The sequence below is a fragment of the Acipenser ruthenus genome, chromosome 3, assembly GCF_902713425.1.
Source record: "Acipenser ruthenus chromosome 3, fAciRut3.2 maternal haplotype, whole genome shotgun sequence".
Taxonomy (NCBI): Eukaryota; Metazoa; Chordata; class Actinopteri; order Acipenseriformes; family Acipenseridae; genus Acipenser; species Acipenser ruthenus.
The window spans coordinates 101,439,258-101,467,182 of NC_081191.1; the positions used below are offsets into that span (position 1 = coordinate 101,439,258).

General features: G+C 36.4%; 2 protein-coding genes across 5 annotated transcripts in view; both read left to right on the forward strand.

The window, feature by feature from the left end:
- The window catches only part of LOC117394752 (LIM zinc-binding domain-containing Nebulette), a 75,050-nt gene extending 47,342 nt beyond the window's left edge, over positions 1–27,708 (forward strand). The window contains exons 1-11 of one of the 4 annotated variants that reach the window (XM_033993269.3): positions 13,781–13,891; positions 17,571–17,679; positions 17,785–17,895; positions 19,453–19,598; positions 19,964–20,027; positions 20,285–20,389; positions 21,855–21,947; positions 22,406–22,510; positions 22,928–23,099; positions 25,369–25,487; positions 26,686–27,708. In XM_033993269.3, the coding sequence (XP_033849160.1) occupies positions 19,977–20,027; positions 20,285–20,389; positions 21,855–21,947; positions 22,406–22,510; positions 22,928–23,099; positions 25,369–25,487; positions 26,686–26,862 (822 nt within the window). In that variant the 5' untranslated portion in view covers positions 13,781–13,891; positions 17,571–17,679; positions 17,785–17,895; positions 19,453–19,598; positions 19,964–19,976 and the 3' untranslated portion in view covers positions 26,863–27,708. Of the gene's footprint in view, positions 1–13,780; positions 13,892–17,570; positions 17,680–17,784; positions 17,896–19,452; positions 19,599–19,963; positions 20,028–20,284; positions 20,390–21,854; positions 21,948–22,405; positions 22,511–22,927; positions 23,100–23,579; positions 23,673–25,368; positions 25,488–26,685 lie in introns of those variants that run through there. The other 3 variants (XM_059019957.1, XM_033993271.3, XM_033993267.3) reach the window with 3 other exon arrangements.
- On the forward strand, positions 188–12,678 carry LOC117394753 (nebulette-like). Its single transcript, XM_059019965.1, has 9 exons — positions 188–311; positions 598–708; positions 3,165–3,275; positions 3,673–3,783; positions 5,254–5,355; positions 5,902–6,006; positions 10,206–10,310; positions 12,375–12,479; positions 12,571–12,678. Exons 4-9 carry the CDS (start codon positions 3,727–3,729, stop codon positions 12,592–12,594), a joined length of 498 nt encoding a protein of 165 aa, XP_058875948.1. The 5' UTR covers positions 188–311; positions 598–708; positions 3,165–3,275; positions 3,673–3,726; the 3' UTR covers positions 12,595–12,678.
- Positions 27,709–27,925: the final 217 nt, after the last annotated feature.

Genomic DNA, 27,925 nt, shown 5'->3' on the forward strand with positions numbered 1-27,925 from the left:
GACACTAAATGTGCCTTTTATATTAAACTATACACAGGTTGGATGAAACATTAAAAACACCTGGCATAACAGTGCTAAACCCTTTTGACATTGAGCATTCTGCAAGGTGTTTTAATGGGCTGTGCAGGGCTAACAAAGCATTCAATCATCTGTGAACATTTAAATGTTAAAATAACCTAAAGTTTTTCTTTTTCATTTTTAAGAAAAAGTACAAAGACGGCAAGAGAGAATTTTCCAATTGCCTTTATGCACAGATGTCCGAAACCAGTAAAACGCAGTTTGCTAAACAGCTATCTGAGATGCAGCGCGAGGTACAAGTTCAAAATGCTTTTTTTAAATTCCATTACCAAGTAATGGATGTTCCACAAGGAATAGTCAAAGGGAAAACTCCTTAGGTAATTCTGGAGAAGAGACTTTGCTGTGAAACCCCAAGTTTCCTAAAGAAATTAGAGACATTTAACAACTTTTGCTGCCAAGCTAATTGCTAAGACATGGTATTTTTGATTTTACAATGGAGTAAAAGGGCACATACAGTATTAAACATGTCACTGAATTTAACTATTTAATTATTTTCATTTTGTTTGTTTTGTTTTTCAGAAAAAGTACAAAGAAGGTGTTAAACAGGACTTTTCCAGTTGTCTGTACTCACAGATGCCACAAACCTTAGAAACACAGTTTGCAAAAGAAGTCTCCGAGAATCAGAGTGAGGTAGGCCTATAGGTTCCGTGGATAAATGTAAACACTTGTTTTAAAACACATCAGCAATTGCAAGGAGGATTGTGTGGTGGTATATATAATATGGTACACAACTGTAATTTATGATCATGGCTATCGTACAAGAAAAAAGGGGGTGTCAGTAATTTCACAAAGCTGCCGTCACCATAGAACCGTAGCTCTGAACAGGTTTGCAAAAAAACAACCCAGGATTATTTCTTTGCCTCGGCATTCATCTATGCAATCTGAGAAAGAAATAAAAAAAGGTAGTTGGTAGTTTAATGTATGGTATTATATTTTGCATTGAGTCTTGCGGTTGGTAGACAACTGTTTTCTATGATTCTTTCCAGTTTCATTGCTGTTATTCAGTGAAAATAAGCTGAATCACTGCCACATTGTTTCAACCTCTCAATGACGAACTGATTTTACTTCATGTTTACAAACTGTCAGGATCCTACAGTATCCAGTGAGCATTATTATATAATGCTTTAACCGTTCTGCACTAGATTACACTCCTAGAGGATACGAGTGTTTGTCTTCGTCTGTCCCGAGTTAGTGCAGGGGTTGCAGAGGTGAGCCGGGTTGAATAATTGGACATTACAAATTGGGGGAAAATCGGGGGTAAAACAATTGGCGATTCCAAATTTAAAAAAAGAAAAAGATTACACTCCTAGAGAAATAAGAGATGATATGGTGCTCTATAGATTTAGAATGCATTTGGTGTTTATTTTAAGAATTTCAAGGCGTTTTGTAGGTGGACATAAATATGTGTTTATCTGGCTTTTAATATTTTATATTGTCCAAAAAGTCAAGCAACCAGTTGTTGATGGTGTTGCCTGAATGTAAAATTCTGGATTGATGTGTTAAGGCTGATCAAATTAAACAACAGAACCGATGAGAGTCACAGAGTGTGTTATACAGTAATCCGTCGTGTATCTGCCCGTCACATATCCGTCCTAACCGTTTATCCTCCATGCTCAAGCCCTTCAGCAACGTCACCCATGTTTACAGCGCTAATGCAGAGTGGCTACAGGAAAGCGAAAGCGAGTTGTGCATTCAACTGAAGGTTGTTTTAATTTTCGTAAACCTATGCATTTTTCTACTGTGTAAATGACCCGACGTTAATGTAAGTGTATCCTGCATTGTAGCGGGGCAGGAGTCCTGCACATGAACACGTTTTTTTGTGTAAATGTATATTGTAAATAGTGTGGGAGAGCCTGCCTGTTGTGTGCGATTACCAGGTGTGAAATCTAATCAGCAGGTAGGTGTGTTCCAGTGGGGCATCAGGTAGAAAAATGTTCTATTTATTCACCTCAGAGAGAGAGAGAGAGAGAGAGAGATAGAGAGAGGATAGTAGGATTGGCTTCAGTGAGTTACAGGAAAATAATTCAATCTAGGGTTTCTGTAACATCATAAATTACGAGACTGAAGGTCGAATTTATAAACTGTCACAGAGAGAGAATATTCTTGAACAGAGAAGATTAGTTCAGAGATTGTAGATCCCACCAAAGTTTTCGTACACGGTGTTGTATGTAACCTACTCTGTGTGCTACCATTGCTGGTAGTGTCATGTGAGCTGTTTAGCGTGATAAATCCTGTTCGCCTCCGTCTCGATCTCCTGCCTGTCACAGCGAATGCACGCACCCACGCGGCAGACGGCTAGCCTAATAAAAGCTGAATCTCAAAACAATAATTGTGTGAATATAGTAATTGTTACAGCTTTTTATAATGGTATTTAAAACAGGATTCATTTATCCAACTTTTTACATATCCGCCCTTACTCTGTGAAAGTGGGTAATTTATTTTATTGTTCGTTAATATAATAAGCATGGTCATACTACTTTTTTCCCAAATCTAAGATAAACAATGCATTAACTGAATTTTATAAAAAGTATGTGTCATGAATTGTGGCAAGGAACAGAATTTTTCATTTTGTGTTTGCCAAGTGCCCTAAATATTGTAATAAATCACCTTTTGGAAGAATATACTGTATTTGTCTGAGCTGATACAGGTTCTTCATCGAAACGTCATGAAAGCTGTTAATTGTGTCACATGTTTCAGAGGCTCAGAGTCAATTTACATTTCAGATAACTTCATTTACTTGTGACTGGCTGCATTCACATGGTCTGATTTAGAGGGTAGAGGTAACAGGCACTTCTCCAATAAGGGGCTTATAACTTACATGCTTATAGCGAATCAGAAAGATCTACTGCAGCCCTGTAAGTCTTCCTCGATTAAACGTATTGGAGAATTGTGCTAGTAAGGCGGGTTGTAATGCGTGATTGACATCCAGCTTCCATGCCCTCAGCATTGTTTACCTCCACCCACCCACTCAGTCAGTGTCAATGCAGCTTATGAAGAGTACATTGAAAGTTTTCACATTGAGTTGCAAAGCCTCTGAAACTTTATATACTCTAGTCCATGAAAGTATGTTTTTTTTTCTTTTGCAGAGGAAGTACAAAGAAGCAGGCAAAAAGGAGTTTTCTAATTGCCTTTATGCACAAATGTCTGAAACAACTGACACACAGTTTGCTAAAGAACTATTATAGATTCAGAGTGAGGTACACATTCAAATGTTGTGTTTTTTTTATTTTTATGAACTATTAAAATAAACTATTTTTGTATTTTGCATTTCAATTTGAAATATGCAGATATACAGACCTACCTAATCATGTCATTGATGCTCAGACTCACTCCAGTGGTCTCGCTGCAACAGACCATGTGACCTACTGTACTGTACATCAGATAACAGGATGCAGCAGTATATCTGCAGCAGTGTATTTTAAATTTTCACATAAAAGTAAAAATTAAATAAAAAAATTCTCCTGTAAAAGGGGACCCAGTAATGATGTTAATAATTAGCTAATAAGAAGTTTATGGATTTTAAAGCATTAGTTAGCACTTCACAGATTTAACACATTACTGAATGGAAATAACTTTTTTTCTTAATATTTTCAGAAACAGTATAAGGAAGATGGCCAAAAGCAATTTTCCAATTGTCTTTATGCACAGATGCCACAAACCATTGACACTGTGTTTGCGAAAACAGTTTCACAGAATCAGAGTGAGGTAGGCTTACTGGGTAAAGTGGATTTGATAGGAATACCTGACACTTATTTTAAGGCACAGTAACAACTACAAGATGAACAGAAAAGTAAAAAACAGATTTTGGTTAACGCAGCATGCTTCAGTCAAGCAATCAAGATTTTGTATAGCAAACTTATAACATGTTAAAGTTTTTACTGTGTAGGTCTTTTTTTTGTTTTGTGTGTTTTTTTACACCCACACAGAAAATGGACCTTCCTGTTAGAAGGTACTGTGCTGTATTTAGAGCATGTTTGTAAAATGCCTGTATCCTCCAGGACAAATTTGTAAATTGGATATCTACAGCCACATCTTGATTAACAAATGAATAAATGTACAAATACAAATCTTAGTCTGCAGGTTAACATCAAAGTACAGTTGATACATTATACAGTATTCACAGTTAAATTGATATTTCATGTAGCTGGTGCAGCAGCCTCGCAACCTGTCGGGGTAACACAGTTACAGTGCCAGCTACAGTAGTTCTTTACAATGTGTTCCTGCAGTATGACTGTTAAATAATCAATGCAATGAATGATTCATGCAACACTACTGCTAAGTTTCCTATAAACTTTATAAACAGAAGTATGATGCTGAAAAGGGGAAACCGGATTATTCCAACATGAAGGAACCACTGGCTGTTAGACATGCCACGTAATGTCTTTCACAAAACCACACTTAGATGTTGTCTGTGTCATGTCAACTTATGTTATCTGCTGCCTCGTGCTTCTCATCCCTTCGTACAACTGAGGAATGCCCTCTACTGCTCTCATTATAACCTACAGTATGTTGTGAGGCCATGGTACATTTTCATGGTGTTATATTGCAATAGGGCAATTTGTAATGCATATCCCATACCTGCCCATGCAACTGTTGTTTTTGTATTGTGATGAATATCTAAGATGTAAGGGAATACTTTGTCCATTAGTTGTAGTTGTAGGCACATGATCCTGGCTTTCGCCACAATTTGCTGATGCCTTTCTTTTGCACATACGGTACGCCTATGCACTTTATCCTAAAATGGACTCTGGTTTTCCATTGGGCAGTTTACTATTTTGGAAAATGCCACTATTGATTGACATCACAAAGGCAAACTGGGGCATTTCACAGCCTAGCCTGTATCTAATTAAACATACAACACCCTGTTTTTTTTTAGTTTTGTTTTTTTTTTACATCAAAGAGCACAGCAGTAAACAATGCCGATCTGATACTGAAGTTAATGATGAAGTTTAATGTGGAGTTATTACAGTGGTGCACACCGAATTAACAAGTTAATACATTGGCATGTCAAGGACCAGGACTGTCAATTCATTACCTTTTGATGTAGTTACTGAGGCATAGGGGATGCTTCGTTTTTGTTCACAAAAACACACATTTCTGTTTGTTTATTTATTTATGTATGTATTTATTTATTTATTTATTTATTTATTTGTTTGTCTTTTTTTACTATTAAAGGTGTCCTATAAGGAGGACATGCAGGATATCCACAAATATTCAGGAACGGCTGACAGACTAGACATCCGGAAAGCAACCCAGACAGCAAGGCTAGTCAGCGATGTAGGGACCTGTCATTGTTATTGATGTCAGAGTAGAATTCTTTGCTTGCCCTTCTGTTAAGTTTTAGAACAAAGCATGACGTAAACAGCCCTGTTTAAAATGGAATAACTTGAAAATGGAAGTGAGAGTTTTTTCTTACATGAATTGAATATCAATCATAATGGTATTGCATGCTTCAGAATGGAAGTATATGCAAAGTGTATGTAGTACTGGTAGTAAATACTTTTTCCCTAAATAAATAGAAAACAGTGTAATCATATAATACCTTAATTTTTTTTAATAATATACATTTCCTTATAGCTGTGTCTCTTGGCCTCCATCCCAAAGTCACCCAATGCCATTTTAGGAAAAACAAATGCTCTGCAAAAAGTTTATTGCAATTAAATATTCAGCCATTTAGAATCAAAGGAAAACAAATACAGCTGGACTTAAACTTCCTTTCTGGTGTAACGCCAGAGGCCAACACAGTATCTGTAAACAGTTTTGTAACCCAATACATAGACAAATTGAATTGTGAAGTTGATCATTTCTTTGCATTTGGTGTAGGTTGCATACAAAAGCCAAACGAAAGCAGGGGTGTACAATAGGCAGTCAGTCTTGGGAAGATCAGATATTGAGCATGCCAAAGAGGCTTCCAAGCTCTCTAGTCAGGTAAGAGCTTCATGCATTTTAAAAACGTCCATGTTGTGTTCCCTTGCATGGAGAACCACTGGTCCAATATCTAACTTACTGAGAACATTATTACGTTAAATAATGAATGCATATGGAGGCTGTGTGGTCCAGTGGTTAAAGAAAAGAGCTTGTAACCAGGAGGTCCCCAGTTCAAATCCCACCTCAGCCACTGACTCATTGTGTGATCCTGAGCAAGTCACTTAACCTCCTTGTGGTCTGTCTTTCGGGTGAGACAGAGTTGTAAGTGACTTGCAGCTGATGCATAGTTCACACACCCTAGTCTCTGTAAGTTGCCTTGGATAAAGGCGTCTGCTAAATTAACAAATAATATGAATGCATCTGTCTATGCTGTATGTCTGTGTTTTCAAACGTACATTTTTTCATTTGCATGCAATGGATGTACAGTAGATCATGGTGATTTACTTTTTCATGTTACTGATCTAATTTTGTATCACAGCCTTGATGGGGATGTTACTTCGAAGAAAATTAAATGTCAACATTCCTTACATTCATTCAAGCCTCTACCATTGATAGGGATTGCATACAATGTCTGTGGTTTCCATCATTTTTGCCAAGTTCCGTTCTATAAAATAGAAATAGCTTCCTTATTATGGTCATATTACTTTTTTAAGAATTCAGTAGTATGATGTCCCGGCATCCCTGACAAACGCAGGCAGAGCATTCCGTCATTTAGGAGTTCTACAAGAAAAAGCCCTTCCTCCCGTGTTGATTTTGTTGACCCTAGGAATAACCAGTAGCCCCGCATCCTGTGATCTCAGAGTGCGGTTCACAAGATACGGGGTCAGTAACTCCTGCAAATAACTAGGTGCTAATTACTCCACAGGGAGCCAATGCAAATATGTGTGTGTGCGTGTATCTTTAAAATACTAAAATAAAGAAATCTATGCAGAACTTAAGTTATGCTGTGCTCATGTTTCATCCTGTCACATTAGGACCTGACACCATTTAACCATAAATATCTCCTGCCAGCAGCATGCATCTGCATTGAATACATGTTTTTTTTGTGCTTGTTTCACTTCTTTCCATATACTCAAGATTGTGTACAAAAATAGGTTGCAGTTCTGTGGATCTAGACAAGAATTGCAAGTAGTTTTGTCTGTTCACAAGGTAAAATGTGAATGTTTTACAAAACAGGTGAAATACAAAGAGGAATTTGAGCAAGTGAGGTAAGTTTTGTTGATGCATAAATCTTGCCAGTTCTGCATTTTATTATTTTATCAACACGTATTTGCTGTTTTTAGTTTATAGTTTACAACCTTTCCTTTGCATTTAAGAAATTGTTTTGTAACTTGAAGTGCATCTTTATATGTGTGTCGACCAGCAGTTTCCATGGTGACCGTGTAAAATTGCAAGTTGCAAACTGTACTAGTAGGTATTAATTCATGCCAAGAAAGTAACTTGCCTTTTTATGATGTGCTTCCCTTCTCAATTAAGTTCAAAGACATTTACATTACCTTCTGTTCTGCTGTATTTGAGTAGAATTGTTTTAAAGATAGAACTGGCTGTACGTCTGTTTATGCAGAAGTAAAATGTGTCTAAACGTTGTCTAGTCACATACTAGACAAGGGTCTAGTATGTGATTAGAACCAACTCCCCGGTAATGATGTTGAAGCTGACACCCTGGGATCCTTCAAGAAGCTACTGGATGAGATTCTGGGATCAATAAGCTACTAACAACCAAACGAGCAGGATGGGCCGAATGGCCTCCTCTCATTTGTAAACTTTCTTATGTTCTTATACTTCCTGGACTGTTTTCTGTTCTTTTTTAAACTTTATGGCCTTTTTTTGTTGTGACTATGATGGTCAACATTTGATGCGGAAACCAAATTGAATGGATGCTCAGGGCACATTTAACTACAGAAAATAAAACTGAATAGTAAGCATATGAATGACCATTATTTAAAAAATAGTATACAAAATAAGCAACAGATTATATTCAACATCATGTCTACTGCACTTTTCTAGCATCAATTATGCTGACTTTTTTTAGAAATATTTTCTACAGTGGTAAATCCATCTATGTAAAATAAAGTGCTGCTATATGTTTATATTAAATTAACTTTTTATTAGTTACATTTTTACAACCAGTTGCTTTCAATTTCTTACTAAGAGTATTAGAAATAAATGGTTGGTTATGCTGACCTCTATAGGCTAAAGCAGAGTATTGAGAGGTATTTATTTCCTTGTTCAGTTGGCTTTGTTAGTGGGCAAAACAGGAACCTTTTAATCTGGATTTTCTATTCAGTAAGTGATTCTATACTAAATATACTAAATATTGTTGTCACCAGCAGTTAGAAGGCTGCACGGTGTGGTTAAGTGTAGTATTTTTAGATGCTTTTAATGTTTTTCTTAATAAAAAAATATATAACTACTGTGTGTGTGTGTGTGTGTGTGTGTGTGTGTTTGTTTGTGTGTGTGTATTGTGACAAAAGTGGGGTACGCTTTGTCAGGTTTGAGACCTTTATCACCATATTCTAGTGAAATATGAAAGTCCTAAATCCCTCTTTGGAGTCTTAACTAAATTTTTATAAGCTCTTAACTATCTAACCGGACAGCCAAGCCGTTTACCGGTAACCAAAACACATAGTATTAAATACACCCTCACAGGTCTATCTGCAGGTCCTCGCCTTCATACAGACAACTAACCAACATGTTAATCTGCTTAAATTACTGGCAGGTGTCTAATTCCAGCCCCGATGCATTCTGGGGGATGTAGTCTGTGTCCTACATGTTCCTCCCCCTACTCTGCCACTGTATATATATATATATATAGAGAGAGAGAGAGAGCGAGAGAGAGAGAGAGAATAATAGATGAGCTTCAGTGAGTTACAGGAAAATAATTCCATCTAGGGTTTCTGTGACGTCATAAATTATGAGACTGAAGGTCGAGTTTATGAACTGTCACAGAAAGCCGAGATGGAATTGTTTTCCTGTAACTCACTGAAGAGGCCCATCTGTTATTTTTTATAATACATGGATACCCTTCCAATGCTAATATTAAAGAAGACGAGGTTCAGCAGTACAGTTATTTGTTTTTTTTTAAATGTAGTGTTTCAGTTCTGTACAGACGTTCTATGTTGTTATTCATTAGTGCTTCAGCTTTATTTGGATGATTGCCTTTACCTTGTTTTTTTTTTTTCCCATTCCTCTCCAGTTTCTCTGAGATGAATGTACCAGCTTTACATAATTATTATTATTATTTTTTTTTTTTTTAACATATTCTCATTTTGTTGATCATTAATGAACAGTTATGTACTGTGGGTGTTGTCGAGTGATTGAAAACGAGACATTTTGTGTTTGAATTGAAAGTGATGGTCTCGGAGTCGAATGTGTCAAAGTGCAAGTATATTTTCCTCTAGAGGAATTATCACTTTTATACGTCCGCTACTGTGGTATTATGCATTTTTTTTCGAATGGCTCCAGATGCAAATATAGTCTTCATCCATGTATTATATATGTGTGTGTGTGTGTGTGTATATGTATATATATATATATATATATATATATATATATATATATATATATATAAAATGTCCCTTGACATAACTCTGTAATTATGTCTATTGTTATGCTAGATTGGATACATTATTATGGATCATATATTTGAATGTAGATTGTTTCATTAACTTTGTAATTGTCTGTTAAAATAATATGCTATTTGCTAATTGATGATTGCTGCAATCTACCTTTGTGTTTAATTGAAATGTGATCTGCTTAATGTTTTCTTTTTTCAAATGTTCAGCTGAAATGAATAATGACTATTTAAGGGTTCGGTACTCACCTTTCTTTTCTATGCTCTGAAGAGGACCTATGGATAGAAACGTGTTAGCTATGTTTGCTGTGACGTTTTAAAGATATGAAATAAAGATTATTGCTTTTATTGAGAACTCTGTGTGGATATGGACTTGATTTTAACGGGAGTTGCTGTCTTTTCTTCCCTTCACTGTGGCTTTCCACTGGAGGAGATTTTTGTATGCAGTTGTCCCAAGACGAAGCACACTGCTTGAAAAGTTTTTTCGAACACTTTTGTAGTGCCGGCATTTACATTGTTGTTGTAAAATAAATTAAAAAAAAAAAAAAAATATATATATATATATATATAATATTTCAAGTCTTATATGAATTAATCTGCTTTTTCTGAATCTGTTTGTTTTTAGGTACAATACAAGACTGATTTGCAAGAGCTACATGATCCTAGCTCAGACTTACCAAATTCACTTTATCTTGGACATGCATTACAGGCCAGCAAACTGCAGAGCATGGTAGGGTTTCTGTTTTTAGAGTATCTGCACTTCTTTTATTTCTATGAATCTATGGATAAACTACCCCAGATCATTCCAAAAGTGACTGATAAGTGTGTGAAATAAAATAGACATTTAAGGATTAGAAGGAACCAAAAAAAAAGCTGAAGTTGAAGGGAAAAAAGAATATGAAATATATATATATATATATATATATATATATATATATATATATATATATATATATATATATGTAATATATATACATATAGTGCCATGAAAAAGTATTTGCCCCCTGTCTGATTTTCTGCATTTTTGCACATTTTTCACATTGTATTTGGTCCGATTTTTTTGTGGATTGTAGTAGTATATAGAGGGAGTCTGAGAGAAATTACACCAAAAAATGACACCAAAGTTTGGTGCTTTTCATTTGTTTGATGTGCAAGGTAATCAAACATGCAATCTTCAGGTGTGAAAAAGTTATTGCCCCCCCCCCCCCCCCAGTTAACTCAACCCAAATAAAGGGATAATTAGGGTGAGATGTTTGAGTACTTTGGTTAACATCCAGGCCTGATTTGGGCCACCCCTGCCCAATATAAATCTGACTAACTCTGGCCCTTACCATCAGAGTGAAGTTGTCAGCACACAGGTTCTAGAGGCACATCATACCACGAACAAAAGAAAATTGCTCACTAAGAAGAACATGAATGCTCGTCTCAAGTTTGCCAAAAAGCACCTGGATGATCCTCAAGAGTTCTGGAACAATGTTCTATGGACAGATGAGTCAAAAGTGGAACTTTTTGGCCGACATGGGCCCCGTTATGTCTGGCAAAAACCAAACACTGCATTCCACAGTAAGAACCTCATACCAACGGTCAAGCATGGTGGTGGTAGTGTCATGGTTTGGGGATGCTTTGCTGCATCAGGACCTGGACGCCTTGCCATCATTGAAGGAACCATGAATTCTGCTCTGTATCAGAGAATTCTACAGGAGAATGTCAGGCCATCCGTCCGTGAGCTGAAGCTGAAGCGCAGCTGGGTCATGCAGTAAGACAATGATCCGAAACACACAAGCAAGTCTACATCAGAATGGTTGAAGAACAAGACATTTTAAAGTTTTGGAATGGCCTAGTCAAAGTCCAGACCTAAACCCCATTGAGATGTTGTGGCAGGACCTGAAACGAGCAGTTCATGCTCGAAAACCCACAAATGTCACCTGAGCTGAAGCAGTTCTGCATGGAGGAGTGGGCCAAAATTCCTCCACGGCGCTGTGAGAGACTAATCATTAACTACAGGAAGCGTTTGGTTACAGTTATTGCTGCTAAAGGTGGCGTAACCAGTTATTGAGTCTAAGGGGGCGATTTACTTTTTCACACGGGGGCATTGGGTGTTGCATAACTAAATAAATGAATAAATGAAATGTGTATCAATTTTTTGTGTTATTTGTTCACTGGTTGAAGATCTGATAACATTCAGTGTCAAAAATATGCAAAAATGCAGAAAATCAGACGGGGCAAATACTTTTTCACGGCACTGTATGTGTGTAATAGATAGATATACACAGTACAGTGCTGTAAATACTGGGTTAATTAAATTGAGTGGGCAAGAATTTGAAAATAGCCATATAGCCCCTGCCTCATCATTTGAGTGGATACAGGTGTCCTTAGTTGGGCCATTGGTATGTGTTGCACACGTCTGCCGGAGTTGTGATTTCTGGTAATGGTTGCCGTTGTCATTCCAGGAATAGCCAGGAGACACATTTGTCCGTACAGCCACTGCAGTGAAGCACCCACTATCATGTCCCTTTTGAAGTCACTGATACCCTTTTGCTTTATTATATGTATGGCTGAATAGTTGCTCAAAACTCTCACATAACTTCTAGGTCTGCTGGAGTGCATGAGATGTCACGTAACCACATTAGCATACATTGCACACTAGGGTTTTCAAATTGACTTACATTTTTTGGCCAGTCAGTGAACATGCAAAAAGTTTGTAAATAAATACCATATGGCTGCACCATCTATTATTGTCTTAGTTTTAACTTATTTTATGGCAAATCAAAGATTCTGCTGTCTTTTCATTTAGTTTGAATACAAGAAACAGTATGAGAACTCCAAAGGGCACTCCCACTTAGCTTTGGACACAGCTGAGCGACTTCATCACAAGGAAAATGCGGTTCTTCAGTCTCAGGTATGTGTGAATGTTGCAATAAGCTCAGGGGTCATACCCTTTAGGAACAATTTATTAGCCAATTCTCTTTTTTTTTGTTATTTTTCCACAGGTGAAATATAAAGAAGATTATTAGAAATCCAAAGGAAAGTCAATGCTGGAATTTGTAGACACCCAGGCATATCAAGTTTCAAAGGGAGTGCAGAAGATTCAAAGCGAGGTAACAGCATTTTTTTTTTTCATAACCATTTAAACCTATTGGAATTTGCAAAGCAAGAATGGTGTCGCTGCCTCCTTCATGTAGTGCTACAATTCAGAGGTAAGTATTAATGTCCCACGCAGAAACCTCTACAGTAGTTAAGCCAAGAGCATTTAACGAAAGAAAAGGCCAACTGTAGAACAGGTAATGACCACTGTAGAGGATATTATTGCTACTGGAAATGAAACAAATGTTTGTTTTATATTAAAACATTTTTTACATTTGCTTTTAGGGTTAAGTTGGTAATATTGCAATATAAACGATCTAATTGCCACTGTACATTTGTACATTGTGTTTAATAGACAATGAATGTCGTAAGTGGACAGCTTCAAGATGTAGAAACCTTTGGGGAAAGAAAGTGGATCAATATCAAGTATCCATCCTGATTCCCTGCAGGGCCCATAATGTTATGTGGAAAAAATCGATATCATTATCAGTGACTGAAGGTCTGCGTTGTTGTGAAACTCGTTTTTTTCTTTTTTCTTTTGCTTTCTGTAGATTTGGCAGGTTCTAAAATTCCTTTTCTAATGCCAGAGTTATATGAAGCAACTATTATTATTAATGAAATTGGCATTTTCCATTATAACTTGTGTATTCAAGCTTGCATAGGTTATATTTTTCTAAACATGGATTGTTTGTTATAAAAATGATTGAATAATATTAGGTCCCCATTTAGAAATAGGACTCAACAAGCTGAATTAAAGAAATGCAAATGATCTTAGGTTACACAAATAAATGTTAAGTGTCAATATAATATAACTCTTAAAACCATTAAAATTCATTGAAATTAGGGTTGTTAATTTAACAAGACAGTGCTCATAACACTTTAGAGTGAATGTGCTGTTTTGACTGTCCAAGAAAACTGGGGCAAAAGCACTGTTATAGTGAAATGTAGTTTTTTTTTTTTTTTTTTTGTTTGTTTTTTTAGTAATTAAAAATGCAATTACTCCAGTGTCATTTTTTAAAACTGGATTCTGTTTGGTACAATAGTCTTCTGATATGCTGATGACAGGAAACCTTGAGTTACCTATTTGAATTCTGAGTTTGATATGTTACCCCACAGAAAGAATACAGAAAAGAATATGAAGAAGGAATCAAAGGAAAGGCAGCTGTGGATTTAGAGATGACTCCAGGCTATTCACACGCCAGGCACGCTACCAGCCTTTTTAATGAGGTTTCTGCTTTTTTATTCTTATTCACCAGGGTGACCATCAGCAAACTTACCTTCCTGAGGGTTTGACTCGGAGCTGCACTAAACTAGGGTTGTAGTGGTTTTCTTAACTGCATTAGATTCTGAACTCCAATTCTAATATCTGGGGCTGGGATATTCTTGCAATTTTACACAGTTTTGAAGGGTGGTGATCAGCATGGAGGGACAGTGGCCCCCGTTAAGAGCAGTAAAAGGATTTGTTCCTTAATAGGACATTTAAAAAAGGAATACCTCAAAACTGATTCTGCCTGGCATAAAACCCAATATAATGAGCTAAAAAGAAGCATATATTTTTTGAGTTAATGAAGGAATTTATTCCACAGTATACCTACTATCTTATCAGCAGCGGTGCAGTAGTGAAAAAGCATCCCTTACTTTAATTGTAATCTCATGCATGGGGAATTTAAGGAGGTGGGGGTCCGTTTTCACTATTGCGTCCCGACACTACTGACTAGATCACTGCCTTATTGATTAGATCCAATATAAATTCATATGTGATTGGAACCTGGTAGCAGCAATCACAATGGTAATACACAGTTGTCTCTAGGGTAATATATAAACTATGGTGCTGCTGTCCCGTGGCTTTTAAAAAGTACCAAATAACAAAAATTATGATTACTGTGTGCAATAAAATATTACTAAAAGTTGGCATTAAATGCCAGGATCCTTTAGTTATCGTTTATCATAGTTATCTTGGCTTTTTTGTACTTAAAAAAACAAAACAAAACAAAAAAACGATATAAGGTGTTTGTTTAAAACCTCAAAACTGTATTTTCTTTTTTATAAATATTTGAAAAACACGAGTAGCCTCTAGTTCAATTTAATGGAAAATAAATCTGGAAAGCCTTGGTCTCTTATTGTTGCCAAATGTCTAATGATCCACACAGCATGTGAAAGAAAACACACAAGTACATGAATCATCAAATTACATTCAAATAAAACAGCTCTGTTACATGGTTTGAGTAGTTAAAAAGCTGTTTTACATTGCCAGTGAATGCCTTCTTTAATACACACACAGCAGCTTTTCCAAACATGATAACAAGTAGTTAAATCACAGCTGCCAAAATACACTACAAGTTCAGTGGATCAGTGTTTTCTAGCTTTCCAAATGTGTTAAAATTGCATATTGGCCTTGAGATTCGCCAACAGCTGCAGATAACAACCACTTTGCATGCCATTATTGTACTTATGTGCCCATCTGATTTCATTTCAGTTGAAACAATGACATAATTACAGAAATTAGGTTAATATCACAATAAGAGCCAATCAAAAGTGAATGTGTGGGTACATTTTGGTGACAGTTTACCCAATGTGTACGTGTTTACAGTAGGTGATACTGTATGTTCCCATGCTGGTGGCTATTAGTATTTATTTAGAGCTACTGCACTGTACTTGAGTTCAACCAAATCTTATCACCTAAAACATATAGTTAATACTGTATAGTGCGTTCTATTCATAATTTACTCATTAAAATAAAATGTGATCATTATGAAACTGATCATGTATTGCTTTTAAAGAAATCAATAACAGCCCAGAACAGTTTTATATTACTTTTAATAATACATAATTTAAAACTTTATGAATAGGCTGTATTGAACCTGAGATGTTACAGGACTTTTTAATTGCGCAGAATAAAATCAGTATGTAACTTTACACAGGGACTGACTTTCTATATTCTGGTAGGTGACAAACAGACATTGCTGTGTATCAGTATTAACTCAGCACCCATTTTATTTTTGCACATGTACAAAACAAACAACTGTGATACAGATAAAGGATGTTTTTTGGCGTGTTATGAAGTGATAGCAATAAATTACTGCACACAGCTAGACTTACTAAATCCGCCAATAAGGATAAGACTCCATAATTAAAATTGAATTGTAAGGTAAGTAACTTTGCTGAAGGACAACTCTAAAATAACATATTAAACAGTTTCAGTGTCTAATGCTGAAAAAAATGACATAGATATACAAACAGTATATTAGATCAGTTTACTGGTCTGCTGTTTTGAGTGGCATCATTATAGCATATCTGGAGGTTATTAATTTCAATGTACAGTGTATAACTAAATAAAAGTCAGACTCTGACCATCATTAATTCACTGCTGCTTTTATACTGGGAGGATTAATGCATACAGTACATAGCTCTGAATAAATCAAAGTTTAACACCAGACAAGAAATATAAGTGTTTTTGCCTTTCACAATAAGTAGTTATAAAACTGAGAGAAAAATTAAACTGGTTTTGCTGTTCCTTTTAATGACTGATAGAACAGAAGTGCAAAACTATTGTAATGGATGCAAATGTGGAAAATCAGTTTGGGAGTGGTGGTGGGGGGTCTTTTATTGCACCTGGGGTCTGCCATAATTGAGTTTCACATTACAGCTGCCAGGTTTTACAGCAGTTCTAGACATGTCTATCAACTTGAATAGAAAACGACTGGTATTTGCAGCCAGTCTCACAAAAGCATTGCAAATGAAGCTGGAAGCCCTGCTTGTATAAATCTCACTTAGCCTGTGTCTTGATGTAAAATGAAGAATGTGACAACTCGTTAGCGGTTGTGAATATGGTCTGTATTATTTTGAGGAGCACGTTTTGAAGCCTAAATAACAGGTTTACTATTGCTGACATAACAAAACTCTATTCTAAAAAAAGGAAAGAGCTTTAAAAGTCGTCATACAAAGTTATGATGTAACTGACCCCTGGGGAGTGCACTGGTTTAGATCGACGTAATAAGCAGATCATTCATTTTCACCCTTCAACTTTTAAGTAGTTTGGAAGGATCTTAATTGCCTGTCTTGATGTGACCACATCAAAGAAGATGCTGCAGTCTATGTGTCAGACAATCCAGTAATTTACTACATGGATCAAAGCTTGGTGTAATATTGAAAAGCGGTCCGTTGAACAGTGGGGTAAACGCATGGAAAAAGGGTGTTTAAGCAAGATTAAACAGGCGTTTTTAATAGACAGTAAGAATTTATTGGCATTATCAGCCTATTTGCTTTTGAAATATGTTGAGGAGTTAAACTGCCTAATTTAGTGTTACGCTATAGTCTACAAATATGTAGTGTGTTTACGCATCCAAATTATAAACATAACTGGAACAATGTGTATTTCAATCAAAAGAAATACATATAGCTGATATTGGGGTGATATTGGTGAGGATATCTATTTTTATTGTTGATTAATTACACAACTGAAATACTGTGGGTGCATTATGGGGGAAGAAATCTTTTGGATATGTGTGAATCGCATTTAAATTGTTACATTGTGTGATGTCTCCCTCATGTGGCTCATACCAGTGAAAGCATGACATTAACAATTTCAAATTATTTTTTTAACTGATATAAAGTACAGTGGATACCATGTGGTGCATACTGTAATGATATTATTCTTAGTTTATAGTTATTGTTGATGACTTATTTTTATACTAGACTGTAGGTTCTTGTCTTAAGGGTTCCTCTTTGAAAATGTTACATTTATGTGCCATAAAAGCTCAGGAAAGAATAGCAGAACTGATAAGAAACAGGTAAATCAAAGAGCAAAATCAAATTTAAAGTTCCGACATACTCATGCTACCTTGGTAAGCTATGAAATCCTGCAGAGTATAAAGGATGAATGACCACGAATCCTCTTTTCTTGTAGAAAGAATACAGGAAGGACCTTGAAGAAGGTATTAAAGGAAAAGGCCTAACGCTGTTGGAAGACACTCCAGACAATCAGAGTGAAGAATGCAGCTTGGATATTAAACGAGGTACGCTCTTTACATTGCTAGTGCAAAAAGGTAAGGACATAGTACTGCCTACTGTGTGAATGGTGTGAACCTCTTCATAAAAACAAACCAATTGGTCATTTACAGAAGGAATACAGGAAGGACCTTGAAAGTGAAATAAAGGGAAAAGGAATGGAACTCATAGCTGACATTCCTGATATCCAAAGAGCCAGGAAGGCATCACACATGGCTGGCGAGGTGTGTTACAATCCTTTACAGACACTGACCTAACAGCTTAGCATGCTGGTTGAATAAGCAGTGCTCGATCCCTCTTCCAGAGTAGGGACAGATCAGAGGTTCCCAATTTTAGTCCATGGTCTCTGAGATATCCTCAAAACAATGCAACAAAATCTACTGCATTCTGAAACAATTTGCTGGTTGTAGGCAACTAAATCATTCTTATCTTTCATGCACTTTGTTTTGGTGTGTCTCAAATGTGCTGCTTTCAAAGGAATGTTGAACTATTTTCATTTTAAAACATCTGGTAAACAAAATGGCCCCCGACCCCATCAGTGCCTTCTTTCCTGTGGTTCACCAGTCAGCTGCTTCCCCCTATTGGCCGACATGCTTTGCAGCCAGCCTTTGGCCCAAAATACACTGTGGTGAAATGACCTAGGAAGTGAAACAGTAACAGACTACCTGAAAGTAAATCAAGCAAACCAAGAGCTTATTTAACCTACTGCTGTATAATGCCACATATCATGTTCTAAAATATAAAATGTAACTTGGAAAACATTAGGAAACACTGATTTAGATGAAAACCTGGCAAGGCATTTATCAGCTACAATGTAGGTATTTATAGGTACAGTAATGCTTATTTTTGACATAATTCTACTAATTTGTGCATTTAGGCTTAATAAAGACTAATGACTTCTAGCTTTACACAGTAAGAATTAAAAAGTAGCTGTTTAAAGCTTGTTTCCTGAGCGTCTTATTCTATCCAAGAACAGATAGCAGCACTTTAATCCCATTTACACCTGTCTGATAATAATGCCATTTATCTACTTCTGCTACTACAGCTTTTGCTACATGTTAACACATATTTTCCATTTTCCTTATATCTATCTACTAAAACAACATTACATTACCTTCATTTTATACAGGTAGCGAACAAAAAAATGGAAACACCAATGTAAAGTCACTTAATAGGACGTTGGGCCACTATGGTATCCCGCTCTGTGGAGTTCTCGGCGGACCATTTTTGATGAAACTGGCTGCTTGCGCCCCAGGTTGAAATTTGCAGTCATTTGATCTGCAGTTGCTCGCCTGTTTTGCCTTGCACTTCGAATTAATGCACGGATATCACGATCCTGGAGTATGCGCTTCCGCCCACTGTTGCCCTTTGCTGATGATGTCTTTCCCTCGGAGTTCCATGCCGACATCACCTTAGACACCGTTGCTCATGAAACATCAGCAAGTTGAGCTGTCTTGGTCACTGAAGCTCCTGCCAAACACGCCCCAACAATCGTCCCTCTTTCAAAGTCACTGAGGTCTCCTCTTGCAGCCATGCTAGCCATAATTATAGGCAACCAGGCCTGTCCAGCATTTTTATACATGACCCTAAGCATGCTGGGATGTTATATGCTTAATTAACGCATGAGCCACACCTGTGTGGAAGCCCTTGCTTTCAATATACTTGGTGTCCCTCATTTACCCAGGTGTTTCCAGTTTTTTGTTCACTACCTGTACATCAAGCAAGACCAGAAAAGTGTTCACATAATAAAAACTAAGGGGATTTGAATGTTGCTGTTACAGAAGGAATACAGGGAGGATCTTGACAGTGAAATAAAAGGCAAAGGAATACAGCTCAGCACAGGTATTCTTGAAATGGAGAGAGCAGCAAGAGCCACCGAGATCACCAGCCAGGTCAGAGGAAACAGACTCAGTTGTTTCCTAGTTTGGTAAATATTCTACAAAATCAAATGCTAGCGTTTCCGACTGATCCCTGATATAGTTTCATTTGACTTGTTTGTCACAGGCACAATAACCGTTTTCTTAGGATTTGGCCTGTCACCAAAATTTGGTCTTAAATAGAAAGAAAAAAGTTAAAGTAAATGCTTGTTTTTAAAATCCTTAATACACAATAGGATGTATATTAAAATTCTAAACAGTGCCAGTACTTGGATCGCCATTGTTCAATTTATTGAGATGTTGCATGCTGCGCATGTGAAGGACATATACAGCCAGGTAATATGCGGTGACAGAGAGCTTTCAGCCAGTAAAATAAATCCAGAGCTGTTAACTTTTAACTATTCTTTCTCCCCAGAAAAAGTACAGAGATGACTGTAGATATGCAAAGAGTAAGGAACTCCCAGAAAAACATCAGCTCGGTGAGTAGATCAACTGTACAAACTGTCAGAATGCGTTGCAAATATATATAATTTTCTTTTTACAGAACTGCATGCTTTTATAAAACATGAATGAGGTCTTGCTGGAGGAACTTCACAGGAATTCAATATTGAATTTGATGGCAGGTGTTCATTAAGATCTTTAATAACGCCACAGTTTGCGTTAAAGTGGTATTGCATTTGTACTAGTTATTAATTGTCAAGTCTGTTCAGTACTTTTGTAACAAATGTGTTTGTAGTTACAGTACACAGCGGATTCACAATTACTTAAAGGCACAGTGTCTTCTGTACCAGACACTCCAGAGATTATCCTTGCCAAAGAAAACTCTAAAAGGATTAGCAATGTAAGTGATCCTTTCATCTTACACTGCATGATAGATCTGAAAAATGATTTTTTTTTTTTTTTTTTTTTTTTTTTTCAGTAATGAGCTTCCTGTTTCAGACTGAGCATGTTTATACTTAGGAAACGGTTTCTGGGTACAAAGCAGAGGGGCTTCCTTGCAATCTGCCAGCATATGTGTTAGAGCAAGTATGAAGTATGTCCTTTGTAGCTAATATACTGGCAATCAATTGTGGATGTCAAAGTTTGCTATTGAAGTGTGGTTGATAGATTATTACCAAATAGTTGTCATAGTTTATACGCTAATCTTTTAATAAACATACAATTTATATTACAATGAACAGAACTCGGATGAAAATCTGCAGTGAAATCTCCAAAATTGTCTATAAAGAGAGCACTTGAGCAGGTCCTCTTGCAACATCAGTCATTTGTGCATGTTTTGGGTATAGAAGAATCTGCCAGAGCCCTTACTATCAGCCATCTATCAGATCATTATATTATTATACTGTGGTGACGTTTTGAGGAAAATAAATGGAGGCTTATTGATTGGGAGAGATATGATTTGGCAGATTTTTACGTCTTGCGAGCAATCAATCAAAACACTACTGCTTTTTTTCATGAATCAGAAAATTCTCTTTCAAGTTTGTACTGCTGTGTTCATCAGCCACTGTACACAACTTTTCATTTGAGTTTTTGTTTTTTTAATTCTGGCCTTTAGCCCAATCAGGTTCCTATATATTTCCATATGACCTTGCTGAAAGTGTAAACTATACAGTCTGGCGCCATGACTGCAAAGAATAGTCTTTATAATAATTCATACATTATAACTTGACAAAAATATCCTTACAAGTCACTGGTGTTAGTTAGTAATTAACAGAGTGTGTTCTTTGGACTTTTATTTTGTGAATAGAAAAGTACCAACTACGATATTCAAGGAATGCAAGGACATTTTTATTTATGTAAACAAATATAACAGCAAGTGAGTGTGGGTTTGTGCTAATCTTCAGAACACAGTGTGGCATGCTTGGCCTAGTTGCAGACAAAACATTATTGAAATCTGGTTCACACTGAGGTTACATTTTAAGGTGGATTAGATGGGGTTCTGTAAATTCAGCAGTTACTCATGCACCAGATAATCCGTACCTTTGGTGAAATGTCACGTATTGGCAAACCAGAGAATAAACTGCCCTGATTTACAGCAAACCGCTTCTTGCAGATTTGGACACACATTACCGCTGTCCCTGCTGAAGTAAACAGCAGGTATCAGCTATGGCAGGCATTTTTTCTCCTTTTTAGTATTTGATTTTGTCATTTAACGCTTTCAGAGTTTAGACATTCTGGTAGGAGGAGTGTAAATGTTAAGTTCTGTATTTCACAAAACACAAATGAAGAATGAAAGAATTTGGCCTTGACTTTTTGGTAATTCACTGTGCCTTGTTACTGTTACCCCACTGACTGTGTCTGTACAGGTGAAGTATAAAGATCAGGCTGGAACCGCAACCACTGTGAGCCTGACTCCTGAGATGGAGAGAGTTAAGAGGAATCAAGCAAATCTCAGCTCGGCAAGTCTTCATCTGTGCAGGAAGAATACAAATATTGAAAGCTGTCATGTTGTTTGTGAAGAGAGCCTAGGGGTTAATTATAACGACATGTTTGCTCTTTCTATAGATATTATAGTCTTAAATTAATATTGTTTCTGTTTACTGGTACTGCTGGAATAAGGCATCATATTGCTTACAAAATCGCTGTTTACATTTATTTTTTTTTACTTTAATTATGTTCACATAATGATTGAAACATTTCTTCAAAGCTTCAAGACTACTAGTACTACCAGTATATGACATACTGTACTTCAAAACAGGAAATGCTCAAATTAACTTGTTCTTGCAAATTAAATGTTATCCCTAAATATGTTCCCAATTGGAACTGCCTGTTTTAAAAACCGTGTTATGAAGATAGGCTGTCATACGTTTTAGTCCTGTTAAGACCCTTTTTTCTACTTGTCTTTGTGATCATGTAGGTTAAGTACAACAGTGACCTGAAGGAGCTGAAAGGCAAGCCTTGTGTGATTGTTGACACCCCAGAGATGCGGCGTGTCCGAGAAACCCAGAACAACATCTCTATGGTAGTATGAAGGAATACAGACCAGTGATATCACATCTAACCTCACTGCCCATGACTGCGCTCTGCAGCTGGTGGGGAACCACATGGAAATAGCACTGCTGCATTCCATAGTGTGACCAAAAGCTTATAATAATTATCTTTTAAAAATGTACTTGATTGTAAATGCAATGTAAATAAAATAAAATGTAACTGGTTTCCTTGTGTGGAGTTTTTTGCACCTACACTAATCTATTAACAGGATTGCACCCTTGACACTTTGTGATTGTGTGGTCTGCCTGTGTGTTTTTTGCATGAGCATCGTAATGAAAGTGAATGGGAATGTGTAAATTGTTTTGTGAAGCCATCAGTGCAAGAATTACTCATGTGTTTTCCAGCCTACAAAATGTTAGCACTAACATTGAAGTATTTTTGGTTTCAGGTCAGATACCATGAAGATTTCGAGAAGACAAGGGGCAAAGGCTTTACCCCAGTGATGGATGATCCCAATTTCGAGAGAGTAAGGAGGAATACCCAGGTCTCCAGCGAAGCAGCTTATAAAGGGGTTCACCCACATGTTGTAGAAATGGACAGAAGACCTGGTATCATTGTTGGTAGGTTCTTGACTAAATAGAAAACACTGGCCATGTACTTTTCTTTCTTATTTTAGAACTGGCCCCTGTGTGTATCTGCTGTAAGGCTAGAATAAGGCAGTACTATAAATCTGTAATTTGTCATTTTCCTACAAATATAAAAAAACTTGATACCATTGAAACAACAATACAAACTGCCGAAGTGTCATTGACCATTGACCAAAAGTATAATTTTTAATAATGCAGTTATACAGTATAAATTCAAGGGGAATAAAACACACCTTGACAAAAGGATACACTTCAGCATGCTTTAATAAATGCTGCTGCCTTTGGCATAGTAGTACTATAAGTGCTGTAGTGGAGGTGGAATTCACAAGCGTCACACACTCTACTGGGATTCCAGGCTGTGGGTGGAATCGCTTTATTGGAGCACGACATTGAACTATAGCTTGTGTTCTTTTTTCTGCTGTGAAATTCCTTTCTTCTTTTCTGCTGTGAAAGACCTAAAAGTGTGGCGTACTGACCCTGGCTCCATCTTTGACATTGACCCCCGTGAAGATAATATCCAGTCTAGAAGCCTTCATAAGCTTTCTGGTATTGCCTCTCGCTGCTTCTTTTTTCATTTTTGTCAGGTGTTTAGGTTTTGTTTCTGCCATGTTCTGCTGTTTGTATTTTTTTAAAGTATTCATAAATCAGCAGTGCATATTTTAGAAAAAGTATAATCTATTAATGGTGTGGAAAAAAAACTATATTGTTTTATTTGGATACATTTTGCTTCGAGCAGCAGTTTGTATCAGCAGATTAATCTAATCTTTCAGCAGAACGGATGTCTTTTAAAATTCAGATTGTTATTGGTACTGAAAGTAAAGTTTTTAGAAATATATTTGACAGACCACACAGATTGCTTTCTCTTTTACTTTTCTGTTGTCTACCTTTCCTTAGTTTATGCTTTAATTTCCTTTATTACTTTCCTTCCTTTTACTTTAGAGAAGGCAAGCCATTGTAGTAGACAGCTTTCTCAGACTCTAAGTCCTGTTGGGATGTGTGGGTATGAGAGCTCAGAGGTGTCAGAAAAAAAAACAGCCTTTCCTGCTACATTGTGAACACAGCCAGAAAATCTGAGGTTGGAGGTACAACTGGGGTCACTGGTGCACGCCTACAGTAACTTCACTGCAGCAATAGGCGAAATAACTCACACACAAGCAGAAGAGTTTAGACTGTCATGTGATGTGCTGCTGTCTGCATGGAGTAACCTGTGGTTTCTTCACATTTCCAAAAACGTCTGTGGAACTGAACTGTAGTTAAACATGATATTCATCTTAATCTTCCTCTAACCCTGATATACAGGATATAAGCCATGTTCTTTTATTAGATGTAATATAAGTGTGTGTGTGTGTGTGTGTGTGTGTGTGTGTGTGTTCTTTTTCACAGCAATTTTGTAAGCAACACAAACTCGTATGTGGTCGGAAAATCTCTCCCCAACATTCCAGCCTTTGTTGAAATTTGTCACACCAGAAGCCATCGACACCAGTATATTACCAAAAAACTAACAATATCCTGCTTTAAGAGTACAGGTCTAAAATCTCAGCTATCTTACATAATGTATTATTCTTGCTCAATATCGTTTGGTATACCATTTTCTGTTTCAGTCAGTACATCCTGGTGACTTTAAAATTCAGAAGTTCAAAGCAATCCTGTGGCCTCAAAAATCCTTTCAAACATGTCTTCAGCTTTAACCTGCCCCCCTGCAATACACTGCCCCTAGTGAATGCACGGAACGCATCACCTGGAAATACCACATACCACATAGAACTAAGACAGCGGGGGGGGGGGGGGAGTGGTTTGAAGGGGGGCACACATTAATGTACAATCTAGTGTACCAGCTGAACACAGAGGAAGACAATGATATATTTTGAGGTCATAGGGGTGCTTTCAAGTTTTAAAAGAAGTTACCAGGATGTGGTGATGACTAAAAAAGAAAATTATATTCTGTACAAAATTATTCTGGACAAGAATACATTAGTTTAAACAGTTGCATTTCTTTTTTTTTCTGCGTTTTGCTTTTTTCCCCCCTACTACCTAAGCACTGTGAAAGTGTCTTTATATCCTGACCAACTTCACAGTCCTGGAACCTGAGGTGAATTCTTCCTGGTGCGACTGACAGTATCTCGAAATTCAAAACAGTGATTCAGTGACAGATAATGCTTTGTGGGAGATGGTGTTTACAGTGTTTATTTGTACTACATTATTTTTCTGTTGCTTAATTCTATTTTTTTTTAATATTATTTAGCCCCTGTGCTTCCTGGAGCCTATCATCAAGGAGGTCAATCTCCAGGATTTGGATACATGCATCAGACCAGTATTGCCTCCATGAAATCAATGCAGTCACCACCACATTCTGCAACCATTGTGAGTAATGAAGCTTTACTTCATTATTTGAATGGATCAGATCTACAGCTATGGCCAAAAGTTTTGGATGACCTAGAATTTTAGGACTGAGGCATAATTAAAAATATATATATCTATTTATATTTACAGGCATGTTGTGAAATAGTAGTCAAGGCATTACGTGAAATGCCTAATCCCTGGTCATTTGGTATTATTGACTATTTGGTATTATTTAGTTGTATCCATTATGGTGTTAAAGTTCTTCCCACATCTTTCCAATCCCATATTTAATAAATATGTTCTACCATCCATTAATTCTATTTCCTAAAATTATAATCTGATTAACCTTTAATCGGTCAAATAGTGTAATAGAATGCCCTTTAACGCCAGTCACATATTAACATAATTTAGATATTTTATTTAATATCATGTAATCAAAGAAACTACAAAACGATATTGGAAAAAGTCTACCGGAAGCTATAATAGTAGTAAAGTATTTCATGTTAGATTTTGAAATGTCACATTTTTCCATTATTGTCAGTTTTTCTTTAAGTATATTGAAAACTACAAAGCTGTGTGTAATTCAATATGTTAACATTACTCAGCAGGTTTCATTCGTCTTTATGAAGCAAAATTAGGCAATAGAGTGATGTAAAAATTTTGGTCATCACTGTATAAACTTCATTACCAAATGAACGTGTGTTAAGTGTAATAGGTTATATAGTGTTTGTTCTGTTTGAAAATCCTGGGTTGGAATCCAAGCTGAACTTCTGGAGATGCTTTTGTCGGTAACAAACCCAACTGTATCATTAACTAATGAACTAAACACTGTTGCAATGATCTAAATAACTTGCAAGGTGAATATAGTTAAAAGGTGACAGCATTTAGAGCTCACTGTTTAGAAGATCATACAAATAGACCCCAATTTCTTCTTACTACAGTAAAACTGTTTTCATACAGTATTTAACACGAATACTTTAATTTTACTCATTCCCATTATTAGTACCAATAGAATTTTTTCATTTCATTTTTTTCAACACCTCCCCCTCCACACCTTTTTAAACATTAAAGACCTCTGCTAGTCCTCTTATGCATTCTTTTCACAATGATAATGGTGTTTACACCGAATTATGAAACGGGAAAGCAGACGTCTATCATAAAACACCCCCCTAAAGAGAATGGCTCATGTATTGAAAAAAAAACAACTTTTTTTTAACAGAGAACATACCGTGCAATCTATGACTACGCAGCACAGGACCACGATGAAGTTTCCTTCAGGGATGGAGACATTATTATGAATGTGCAATCCATTGATCAAGGCTGGATGTATGGTACTGTGCAGAGAACTGGTAAATCTGGGATGCTTCCTGCAAACTACATTGAGACTTTGAATTAAAGTGTTTCCCTCTGCTAAGCCTTTTTTAATTACATACAAATAACCTAATAAAGGGGAGACAAGTCTAATTCTAGTCCAAGTCTAAATATATATATATATATATATATATATATATATATTGACAGTATTGTATATTAAGCTGTTCTCTATGGTATCTCTAATGCACTGCTGTATGTGATTTCTCATATTAGGGCACAAAAGGTTTGTAGCTGAATAAGGCAGTCTGTAAATGGCATTCAAAATAAATACAGTACTATTTTTTTCTGTTGCTAATGCAAAGTCATGCTGTGGGCTATTTTGTAAATCTGGCTTTACGCTTGTGATATTTAAGCAATAGGATTGTGTTTTTGTAAAACATGTATTATCTACTACACAATTGTACCAATGGACAAACACATGTAACCATCTCATCGTTGAAAACCTTCACATCGCTGTATGCTTAGCTTGTTGACAGCATCTGTGGAGGTTGTATTTGTCCATATTTTATTGTTGGAGTTAATGCTATTTTAATGTATTTTATTTAAAAACCTTTTGTGCATTTCACTATTTTACTTTACATATAGTCCAGCGTGATGATGGAACTTCACATAGCAACATTGATTGTTCTAATGTTTAGTAATATGTCATGCAAAAATGTGTTGATATTTACTGTGTGTCAAGTGCAAAAATGACTGGCACTGCACATGCAGGATTGTAGTTAATTAAATAGTATAGAATATTATTTTTGCAGAAGTGTATTTGCATAATTCTAAAGGAAAGGGTGCCTATTTTATCAAAATGGAATAAATTTAAGAATGTTAGGCTTTTGATATGCAAAGGGTTTACTAATATAAACATATACCAATATTTCATTTCTCAGTATGTGTTCTTATCATGCACATTCTTGTTCTGCACTGTGAATTTTAACTGTTTGGGATTCATGTTGCAGGAAAAAAATGGTTCCCAATTTAAGGTGGTGTTTTCAAATGAAAAGGTGACAAAATTGAATTGCAGCTGATGGTTAGTGTCAAGCGTTCAGTTGGCCCAGGCTCTCAAGACTAACATGTTGGCAGGTGAGTGAATA